Here is a 12,090-nt window from a genome sequence, read left to right as displayed (position 1 = left end):
TTATCAACTAAAATCTCAGACTTCACTCAGAAAAGATTAAATGGAAATAGCCTCAGTATTTACAGCTGAACCTCAAGTGAATTATAGATAGGTTAGTTTTTCTTTGATTTTTGTTGTTTTTTCTTTTTTTTTTTTTAAATAGGAAAAGAGTGCATTGTTTGGAGGAAGTATTATGATGGTGTTTCTGAGGTGGTGTTACCACTGAAACACAGCATAGCTATCACACTGAATTACAGATCTTGGGAATGCTGGGAGCTTTGAGGTTACAGCTGAAGGTGGGTGTGCAGCCTGCTCCTCATGCTGCAGGGACAGCTCAGCACCTTGAAGCATCTCAAAGCTACCTACTAGTAAAGACAACCACCATTTTAACCTCCCTGCCTTGTTTTGCATCCAATAACTTTCCAGCCCCTCCTCTTATAAGACTGGAAGCAGTAAAGTGCCGCTGTCACCCCCTCAGCAAACAGGAGGTCCCTGCTGTCCCTCCATCTCCCTGTTAGTGAAGTAGAACTGCATCTTCCCTGGGCCACCAAGCAGAGATCAGCTTTCAGAGCAAGCTGACAGAGCTGTGAAAACAGGACAGGCTGGACCCAACTTTGACAAACATGACAGGAATTACTCAAAAGTCAGCAAAAAAAATAATTGCTTCCATGGCTACATGCCTCTGAAAGCTGGGTTCTCTTCACACCAACTGCCAGTGGCTGCTGATGCCAGATTTTCGTGGTGCCTTTCTGCCAACTAGCTGAAAATAAGATGCCTTTTTGCTTCCAAAAGTGAAGAGTTTTTATGTTGCCTCATTTTATTTTGATGGGCAAAACACACTTACTTACATTTCCAAGCCAGCACGGGCAGGTTTAGCCTGTGATAAACAGGAGGCTAAATACACACCTCTTCTTTTGTTTTCATTTTCTAATATTGCTTTCACCACCTTGGAAGGGGTAAAAATAATATCACCCAAGACAAGAAGAACAAGATGGGAGGGAAATATAGTTTAGTTGACAACACAGACCTCATGCAAGTAAAGGGAAGTTCATTTTTAAATCAAGAGAATCTGATTTCAGGCCAATTTGGAAACCCCAGCAGAAAAACGGTTGCCTTAAACTGGGGGAGTCAAATTCTTCATTTTGTTTTAAAGAAAATAAAGATGTTGTATTGACTCAACACTTGAGTCCATACAGCATTGAGATGAATCCAAAACCATGATGCATTAGCAAGCAAAAGATTATGATGTCACCACAAATGTTATGAAGTCAATATTTCCAAAACATAAAAGCAGAAAAACAGATTTACAGGAATGAGTGGGCCAAAATAGGACTTTTTTTCTTTTTTTCTTGTTTTTCCTTTTAAAAATAGTAAATAAAGCTGTCCAATTTGCCATCATAATGATTTTTTTCTGTATTGCTTATTGACATGATATAAATAGTATATAAAATGGAATGATTACAGGTTTTAGAGTAATTTAATTGACTGAAATAATTCTGTGCATCTGTTTTTCATTTTCAATTTTGTGCATATCAGTAGTGAGCTATTTTCATTTAGCCATACCTCTGAGATTCAACTTTCTGCTTCTATCTTTACAGTCCTGGTATAGTCATTTTATGGTAAAAGGGATGGGGTGGAGGAGAGGAACAAATAATAGGTGAAGCTGCAGCAAATGGCACAAGGATACAGTCCCTTCCTGGAAAGAGGATTTTGTGGCGAACCATTTCTCCCATAATGCATCCCACAGACCATATATCCACTAGAACAGCAGAGACAGGGAAGTGAAGAAGGAGGAAAAAAAAGCAAAGTTAACTACAACATTTCACTCCTAAAGGAGGGGAAAAAGGTTGATCAGCACAGTACAGTTTGTTTTGTGGTTTTGTTGGGTTTCTTTTTCATGTCTCACCAAAAGCTAAAATAAGTAACTAAACAAATAAAAGCTGTGTCAGTCAGTTCAACAGCAGTTAGTAACAACAGTGGAAAAAGTTTAAAATCAACATTTTGGATAAAGGTGCAGAGCAAACAAGTAAAGATCAACAACTGCACAGACCCATGGTATTTATGAATGAATTTATGGCTAAAAACCAGTCCCTTTTTTCTTTTTTTAGGAAAAAACCAAAACAACCAGATAATGATAATCTGAATAAATCCTTCTTGCAGAGCTTCTAGGCTTTGTTCTTCAGCACTGAGTCTCTCTGCAGCAGCTGACAAGAGGTTCCAAATGGAGCTGCTAACACAAGTAAAGGCCATATGGAAAAATACCACCCTTAAAGGTTATTTAAAACTCCTCTTTCAGGATCTATACCTATATCCTATCTATAGGTACCTATCATGGAGCATGACCTGAGTGGACTCTGCTTTGTACTGTGTAGGCACTCAAAATAAATGCTATAACAAAAGCTCCAAAGGACAAATAGCAACAAGACTAAGAGCATTTTCTATTCACAATCACGCCTTCAGCTTTTAGATTAAATATGCAGAGTTACCTTATCTGCTTGACTTGGATAGGGGGTTTTTTGCCCTTTAAGTCTTTAAAGAAAAAATGCTGGATAGATAGCAACACAGTATTCCCCCCCCAAAAAAAAAAAGAAAGAAAACAAAAAAACTGAGAAAACCAAAAAAACCCTGTCTTCCATGTGAAGAGGTAAAAACTGCTTTGAAATGCTTTAAAAGACTATGTCATTTCTGAGCCTGAAATCCTCATTTTCTGGTTATGTTTAACCTACAAAGCAAATTTTCTCCTCTTTTTCTTCCCCTTTCTTAACCTACAAAAGCAATCCAAAACAAACCAAAGAAACAAACAAACAACTCATTTCTTGGTGAAACAAAATAAAGGTGAAATGTTCCATTTGGGAAAAGGAGGGTACAGGTATCAGGGGCATGGGACAGCAAAAGCATGCCAGAGGCAGAGTTTTCTTCCTAGTGATAGTTTTAGGAACTTCCATAGAAGTGCAGCAAACTGGTGATAATTATGCATCTTTAGCCAAGTGCAGAAAGAAAATGAAAGCAGTGGACAGTCCTTATACAGGCAGTGTACATAGTCAGAGGGGAAAAAAGTTGGGGAGCTTCAGTAATGTGGCAGCACAGGCCAGAGCAGGGAAGCAAAGAACAACCCTTTCTGTTGACTTCCTTGGGAGCTGGGTCAGAGCCTCCAAGCAGAGTGGCTCCTCTGACAGCTGAGCTTCATTTTCAAACACTTTGTTTTCTTCCTCTCTTTATTTCAGCTTTGTCCAAGTAAGACAGGATCATTCACCTTTAGCCAGATTCACTGCCCAGGGAAGTCAAAGGAAGTCTCTGTGTTAACCTTAAGGGAATTTGATCAGGACCCTTGGATGTGGCAAACATTAGAACCTTCCCAGCTGTGTGCTTCGTCACAAAAGTGTGTCTAACTTTTTCTTGGTGCAGTTTTAATCATGTGAAAAGCAAACGCTCTCTCTGTCCTTTCATGGACAATAGCAGCAACAATAATTCTAATCATCTACTAAATGTCTGGAGGGGGAAAAAACAACAAAAGAATTCATTTGACAATAGAAGAACTCTGGATATTGACAAAGAACTACCTAAAGAGTGCTAGCTCAAATTTCTAATGTCACTTAGCAAAAATTTCAATCAAAATGCTTTAAGGAATATTATTCCTTCATTTTCCGAAATTATTATCTAAGATAAGACTCTGCAAAATAATAATAATAGTAATAGTAATAATAAAAATAATAATAGTTTCTCTACTTTTTAGACTTTTGTATTAAAATTTATACTTTAAACTCATAAATATTACAAATAATCCATACAGGGACTTGCTAATTTCGGAAGAGGTTGTGTCATTGTGCTTTCAGTAGCGCTGAAGTCATGGAATTGGCTCCCAAAATCTGTTTCACTGCCCTTTACAGGATGCAGTTGGCTGTTAGTAAAAGTTCTCCTGCAGGTTAGCTAACCTCCTCAACATAAATCTAATAGGACACTTTTTAATAAATTCCTGATCTTGTCACATTTGCTGTATTTGCCATCAAAAAATCTCCTCAAACAGACAAATTATACTTTTGACAGCAAAATCTGAGCCATAGACTATTTCTTCATTTTCTGCCTGGTCTACCTGGCACTCAGATGCAATTCCCAGTTTTGTTACAAAATGAGAATAACTTAAAAAGTTTTCCCTTCATCTTCTGCAAAATCGGAGTTTTTCGTTATCCACTTCTCTATAGCAAGCACGCCCACCCGCTTTTCACAATATTTCCAAGGACCAAGATCTCTCTCAGACTATGCAGAGGAATATCCTATTTACTTCTAGGGAGATTACATACAAATTATATTTTTTGTTTCAGTTTTTTTTTTTAGTTTCAGCTTTTTCTTCTTCTCTGCAATTCTACTTGTCATTTAAAAAAGATAAAGTCAAACTGCAAAATTTATACCTAGATCTTGGCAAGATGAAACCTGTCAGCAAAACCTGGGACTTGGTTAAATTTATCATGAAGAAGGAATTAATTCCTGAAATTCAGATCTAGCTCTGGATTTAGAGAAATGCTGGAAGGGCTAGGATTTTTTATTTCAGCTTGTACTTCTTGTTCCTTCAAACAATTCAGAGATCCAGACTCAAATTTAGAACAAATCATTCGTTCAGCAATTCCAGTGGTTCCCACATTATTTCACGGCCACAGAAGACAAAGATGAAAGCTCTGGTCAAAATGAGTTGACTGTAGTTTTAACTTCAAACATTACTAAGAATAAGTTTCCTGTTACTCTGCAATCCCACACTGATAAATTCACCAGCAGTGCATCCCAAATACATTCTGTAGCTGCAGTTCACAATAGTGAGGAACTGCTCTAACTCCAGGTGTCATTTCCCATCACTTCCCATCACGTTTCCTGTCCCTCCTTTGGGTCTCCCTTACAATGGTGAAGCAGAGCTTGCCCTTGGGAGGACCTGGTGCAGTGGCCCTGCAGCCCTACCGTTCTCCTTGTAGCCCATTCCCAGGATGACTTCCGGTGCTCTGTAGTAACGTGTCACCACATACGGGGTCATCATGAAGCTAGTGCCTGCAGTCCTGGCCAGTCCAAAATCCAGAATCTTCAACGTGCAGTCAGATTTTACTACAATGTTACTTGGTTTTAAATCCTGCAAAAGACAGTGGGAAAAAACCCCCATGTGACTGTCCTTAATAAAGCCAGGCACAGCTATGATACCAACAGATACTTAAGATCACCCTTCAAATACTCTTTTCCTCTTCTGACCCAGTTACTATCAGAAATACTTGTAAAATTACAGCAAAGACTTGCTATTGTTTCTCCAGCAAACTGTTCTGGAAGTTGTTCTACCTCAGCATGCTGGGCTTTACCTGGATATCAGGAGCCTACTGGCATTAAATTAATTGCATTTACTAGGATTAGTATCCGAGTGCTCTTTTGATTAGATTTTCTCTTAATGCTGTGAACCTGATAGAGACATTCCAACTGCACCTGGAGAGATACCTTAATGCTTCATTTATAATAATTCAACTCATCCTTTGCTGGATGACTATCTGGTAGCCAAATCTGTAACCCTCTGCTAAACACATGACATGCCAAGAAAGGAGAACTTTCAGTAGAACAACATCCACTTTGTGACCCACTTTATCAGCCTTTCTTTTCTTTAGGGAAACTTTTTTTTTTCTTCTAATGTGGAAATCTCAAATTAGTGAAAGCACTTTTCAATTTTCAATCCATTGAGAATTCCCTCCTGCTCACAGTGACATGACCAGATCCCCCCTCCTCTCGACTATCACACATCCACAGCCAGGTCCCACAGCCTTACCAGACACAGCACTGATGTGGAAAAAGCAAAATGAGAGGATGCATTTCATATAGACCCAGCAGTCTTTTCACTTGCTTCAGCACATGTAAATGATGGCTAATGCCAATTCCATATCCCCTGACCTCTGACTGTGGCTTTTTTGTCTTTTATTCATTGCACTGCGACACAGGGCTTTGATCCGCAGTGCACAAGAGAGCCAAGGGGCGTTTAAAGTCTTCATGATCATTTCGTATGCTGCCTTAAGTTTTAAGCCAAAGGCCCCTTACCCTGTGAATAATCCCTGCAGAGTGAAGATGCTTGATTCCACAGAGCATTTGGTACAGGAGGTAAGACATTCGCTCATGGTCCAGCTCCATCTGAATGACCTGGCACAGGTTGGCATCCATTAATTCCATTACCAAGTAGCTGAATGGAAAAGCAAAGCCACAGGGTTATTTTTTTTGTGTGTGTTGAAGGCAAACCACAGCATCATCTCAGATAAGAAACAATGTCTTTTCTTGCTTTAAAACTCACTTTATTTCTGATGACTGGGAGTAACGCAGCTGAAGACAGGGCCCACTAACCACAGCACCATGGTGGTGTTTGCATCTCACTGCTGAGACACCACTCTTCCAGCATACCAGGAAAACTGGTGGATTATTTGCCCTTTCTTGGTGCATTCCCCATGACAGAGACTATACCCTACATGGGCTATCAGGCAGCACCACAAAGATATGCACTAAACCAAAAAATCCCCAAGCACCAGATGATCTGACTGCTCGGCCTTCAACCACTGCAAGGGTGGCTACCACAGTACACATAGGAATCTGAGAGGAACAGAGGTGTCTGAGAGAGTAAAATATGCATCCCCATGCAAAATGCCTTCAAAACTCTCCTCAGCTTGCATGACTACACAAAATTCTCATTACAGTTAATTGGTTACTCCTGGTATCAGATTATATAATAGGAACATAATTCTATTCAATGTATACATATGGGAAAGACAGGAAGATAAAAGGAGAGCAACAATATAAAACAGAGAATACTTTAAATTTCATTCCCAGCAGGTTCATACTAGGCACAGTAGTGGTTGTCCAGCAGGGCAAGGTTTCAAGAGAGATGCTGACTGTCTTCTGCACCTACCCCTAGTTCCCCAGGCAAATAACATTACACAAAAAATATGAAACTGGTGATTTTCACCTTAAATTATCAAAAGAGCTCTCAGTATGGGAATTCAGAATATTTTTCTACCCACTAGACTCACACTATCTTTTTTAGAGGGGACTGTAACCTTTGTATTCTGCTGAGTTATTGCAATCAAGGTACACCATAATGCCCCACACATCCCTAAAGCTTTCGTTTAATTACCATCCCTGTTACTTACACATCCTGGAACTCCTCCAGAGATTTCTGTGGTGTGAAGACATTTAATAAACTTATAATCTGAAAAGCAAAGTAAGACAAAATAATAAAAATAAGTGATATACACAATCAGTTGAACCTGTTTTGAACTGTGTTGAAGAATAAACTGTCTTTTCACTGTTCTGTTTGTATTAACACTTCCCACTTCATGGATCAGTAAAATTCAGCAGCATTCAAAATAAAATACCACAGATCTCTCAGATTTCTTTTAGGTGCACTAGAAATCATCTGAAAGAAGGATAACCAGTGACAAAACAAAGTGCTAAGGGTGAGACACTCCTCTCAGCTTTGAAGTTGCAGGTTCAAAGATCATCTTCAGCTCAATCTAGCATAGCAGTCTTTGTGCTACAGCCAGAATTTTCTTATTCATGAGGATGCTAATTTGAGGGGGCAAATAACCAAGGACCATCTTATCAAACAGTAGTCCTTCCTTCTCTCTGACACGGCCTCAATTCCTTTGAGGGCACACACATGCACATGCTGGCTGACACAAATTCCTTTGTGAGAGGTACAACTTTTCAGTAGAAGCACTTTGAAACAGAGACCCCCTGAGCAAAGACATCTTGCAGAGTTCAACTCCTTTTCTCCTTTCTCTTCTTTGGTTAGCATTTTTGTTTGGTTTATTTTAAATGGGCTGGGCTGCTGAAAGACACTGGTAAGAATGTGTGAAAAAGAAGAGAGGAAACAAGGTGACCCCACAGATGGGGATTTCCCCTGTTTTCCCTCTGTGCAGGTAACAGAGGTAGATGACACCAGCACTGCTGCCATGAAGGCAACATCAGAATGTCTCCCTTCCCACATCCATCACCTCTTTAGGTTTTCTAATAGAAATTGTTCAACATTCTTTCTCCTTACTCCACGTATTCTGACTGAATCTTACCTCTACAACTGTACCTTTACAATCCTCTCCTTCCTTTGCACTTCTCAGAGGAGACAGATTAAAGCTCTGACCCAACCCATGTGGTGCTTTTAGCAGTTGTCATACACCATGTTTAAAATTATATATTTAAAATTAGTGACACTCCTGCTACCCCTCTGCTCTTTCCAGTCAATTAAAAAACTTCTCACTCATCCCTGCATTTTCAAATCCTCATGCATTGGGCTGGCTGAGGATAACTTCCATCAAGTCAACAGGGAAGAGACAGGAACGGTCCCAATCAACGCAGTGGGAATGTAAGGATAAATAACAGCCCAGAAGAGAGGCAGAGACATTGTAGTGTCAAGTCCTGCAATTTGCCATTCAGGGTCAGTCCTTTTTCTTTCCATGTGAATATATGGTTGAGAACAAGTGTAAAATTTCCCCTTACATCACATTGTTTTAAGCTCATTTAGGCTTTGCATCAGGAGAAAGAGTAATTGCAAGGTCTGAGGGATGGGTAAACACTGCAAACTGAAAAATTCTCTCCTAATGAAAAGAAAAGGGCACACAGATATGGCAGCAGGGAATCTAGGAGGTGGAGGAAAATGAAATCCCTGGGACATCCCTTTACAATGCAGTGTGGCAATCCTACACATTTCACTACAAAAAAGCAAGTTGATACAGTGTCAGGCAGATAGTTCTAACAGATAATGGTTAAAATTAGCATACAGCTCTGGAAGAACACTCCTGGTGCAGCATAGGAATATTTTCATTCATTATGGATACTAAATGATATACAGTAGATGGTGCAAGAAGCAGGAAAGTCTAGAACAATCCCAGTTTGGCAGAGCCTTTAAATCAGCACATGGAATACCCTCAGTCTCTCCTGTGGGCATGTAGTACCAGACAGTGTGTAGCCCTTGAGCATAATTTACCTGTCATTTCTTCCATTTAAAAAAGGAACTCAACAAAACCGCTCCCTTTCTAACACAGCAATGCACACACTATTTCTCCTGCTGAACACTTACATTTTTATGATTCACACACTTCATGAGGACCAGCTCCCTGTAAGCTCTCTTGGCGTGAGTTTGGTTCTGAAATGGTCTGCTGAGCTTCTTAATGGCCACGTTTCTGTCAAGGACGGCATCATATGCAGCACTGCAGTGAGGACAAACATAGGGGTTATGCCTCTTAGAGGGTATCCAGAGCTTCTCATGGCAAATTCCTGAACCTCAGGTCTACCATTTCCTTTTTTTTTTCCCACTGACAAAAATACTGGGACAAAAGAAGACAGCTTCTAGTAAAAAAAAGTAAGAGATCAATAGGAAACGTAGCACCGCATCAGCAGAAGACAGCATACACCACTACTTCTGAACTCCAATTCCATTGGAAATGAGCACTTCTTTTCAAGGGGAAAAAGTTTAAGTAACTTCAGATAAAAATACAATAAAAACTGGATGAGAAGGAAACTGTATCATAAAGCAACTCTCTGTGCAGGGCTACAGCAGAAAAGGGTTTTGCCTTTTCTATTGCAGTTAAGAACGTGCCTCAATGACCAAGTGCCCGCTTACCCAAAATGAATTTTGTGTTTTCCTTACGATATTTCTAATGGAATCAAGTTATTTAGTCATTCTTTGAGACCATATCATCCAATTCCAATAACATACCTAGGAACAGAACATTTCACAAGGATTTTTACCGATTCCTGGTAACAAAAATATTTGTTACATATGGACAATTACAACTTTTGAAAATGAATAAATACATTGTTTGAGAAGTGAACTTTTAAAGCTGGGGCCCTAAAATGCTCCTTAAACTTTTATGTGTTTTTCACAACCTTCAGCTATTTTTATGAACGTCACTTCTTATGTATTTGAAACACGTATTTTGATGGTTCAAACCTGACTAGATAATTTCTGACTTCTAAATACCACAAAGCACACTAAGTTCTAGAAGCATTCCCAAATGGACAGCAACCTCAGACCCCCTTCCTGATTTTTCCTTTTACCAAGAAATAGGAATGGCATGACACAAGTTTTCTGCTAGTCCATGGAAAGCAACAGTATATTTCTCAGGAGATAAATCAACCAAACCACCCATTGTTCTAAAAATTGCTTAATTGCTTTCCTAAGCATGAAGTAAATATTTGGAATCTTGCAAATTTTCTTCTCATTAACCCTTGCTTACTTCAGACACTCAGTGACAGAGGCTAACTAACCAAGTTGAGCAGAAAGCATGCAAGCATCAGAAGCTTACTCACAAAACCAACAAAAATGTACATATGTTCAAAATAGGTAAGAAACTGTTGGTACTGTTTGTCTGGGAAACCACACAAGGAGAGAAGGATCAGAAATACTGAATTTTCACTACATCTGCATAAATAACACACCAAATGCATCCCACAACTAAGAACAATTGTTTCCCAAAGGAGAAGTTTTGCAAAGATTACTCTTAGGACTTATTTAGGAAGTCTCTTGAGAGTGGGTCTAAGGAAGTGATCTTTGCATGGCCACATCTGGACTTCTGGGGGGTACTCCAGGCTCCCCAGTATGAGAAAGATGAAGACAGGAGCAATTCCACTGATGAGCCATTAAGATTATTAGGGACTGGAACGTCTGTCATATGGGGAGCAGCTGAGTCAGCTGGAGTTGTTTAACCTGGAGAAGGCTTAGGGTGGATCTTATCAATTTTCTTAAATATCTGCTGGGAGGAATAAAGAAGATGGAGCCAGACTCTTCCAGTGGTCCTGGGCAATCTGCTCTAGTTGGCTCTGCTTTGAATTGGTGGGTTGGACCAGGTGTCCATATCATCCATTCTGTCAGTTGGTAACAATTCTTTATTCATGAATAAGGCATGAAACTTCCATGACCCAGCTAGTCACATGCACAAACAAAGATACTGCACTCACCAGTTAAACCATACAAGCAGCAGCTTAGGTGACAAGGCTATCATAGATCCAGCCTGACTTGATTTCTCCCTAGCCACAGAATTTCACTCAACTAAACCTTGTGTTAGGAGGAGCATGATTTGTGATTTACAGCCTGACAGTATGTAGCAGAAAGCAAACCTCCTGCAGCAGCTGTCAGAGCCGTGTCTCATTCTGATGTAGTTCAGCCACAACAGGGCATCATAAAGGCCACAACTAAAATACCCTTTAGTTCCATTAAGAAAGCACTGAACAAATAAAATGCAAAGCCTGAAGATTTAAATATACAGGATCTTTAAACAGTTAAATATTCTGTCCCTATTGTTCATGGACATATACTGCAAATATACTCCAGCAGACAAATCTCTCAGCTAATCCATATTACTTGATCACCCAACTTCTTTTAGGATGAAAAGCCTATGTATGACTCATCTGAGCTGTGTAAGAGCACTGTGAATCATTTTAATAATATTTTTTCATATTTTAATCTCATTAGATACATCATAAAATTACTGACTAGGAGTTAGAAAACAACAAAAGTTTGAGCAAACATTTTCTTCAGCTTCTGATCTCTGCTTTTCTGAATTTTCTCTCTCTGTCCAAGCAACAGACAAAACAATCAATCTAAAATCAGAAAACCAAAGGCTTCTTAAGCAGTAGGCTTTTATGATCAATTCCTGCCCCTTCGCATACCATGGAAGAACTAAAGTTCCTAATCCTTTGTAGAGGATATTTACTTTGAGACACAAGGATGTTGATTGCAATTCTATCATGGTCTTCTATCAAATGGTAGGTGTCCAACTACTGGGAGAAGTCATTACATAAATTCATTGCACTGGGTAAATCCACAGCTCTGATGGGTTTTTTCTGTGCTCACCAGAAAGAAGCTTTTGTTTACAGCCAGCCAACTCTGCACTTCACTACAATGAAACTACAGACACCAGATGTAGGTCCTCTCTCTGCTGCTTGCTACACAAAATCCTTACCTTGGAACACCAAGGCTAGTAGTGATGATAAGCCTTCTAAAGACAAACTTCAGCCACTGGCAGAAGAGTGGCTGTGTAAACACATGGCTCCAGGGATCAGGAATAAGAGGGAGAGTAATGAGTGTCTGTGAACTCTGGTGAAAAGGCTGAGTAT

At 39.6% G+C, this 12,090-nt stretch overlaps 1 protein-coding gene across 4 annotated transcripts in view; it reads right to left on the bottom strand.

The window, feature by feature from the left end:
- MAPK10 (mitogen-activated protein kinase 10) overlaps window positions 1–12,090 on the bottom strand; it is a gene marked incomplete at both ends in the record, with an annotated part of 72,818 nt that overhangs the window by 37,260 nt on the left and 23,468 nt on the right. For 2 of the 4 annotated variants that reach the window (XM_084204491.1, XM_084204492.1), the window contains 5 exons: window positions 1,667–1,738; window positions 4,924–5,089; window positions 6,031–6,169; window positions 7,128–7,186; window positions 9,053–9,182. In XM_084204491.1, coding sequence (XP_084060617.1) covers window positions 1,667–1,738; window positions 4,924–5,089; window positions 6,031–6,169; window positions 7,128–7,186; window positions 9,053–9,182 — 566 coding nt within the window. The remainder of the gene's footprint in view (window positions 1–1,666; window positions 1,739–4,923; window positions 5,090–6,030; window positions 6,170–7,127; window positions 7,187–9,052; window positions 9,183–12,090) is intronic. The other 2 variants (XM_084204493.1, XM_084204494.1) reach the window with 1 other exon arrangement.

Source organism: Fringilla coelebs (genome assembly GCF_963513975.1).
Source record: "Fringilla coelebs genome assembly, chromosome: 4".
NCBI classification, from domain to species: domain Eukaryota; kingdom Metazoa; phylum Chordata; class Aves; order Passeriformes; family Fringillidae; genus Fringilla; species Fringilla coelebs.
Note: the sequence above shows the minus strand (reverse complement) of the source record. Positions and strands in the feature narration are given on the sequence as shown.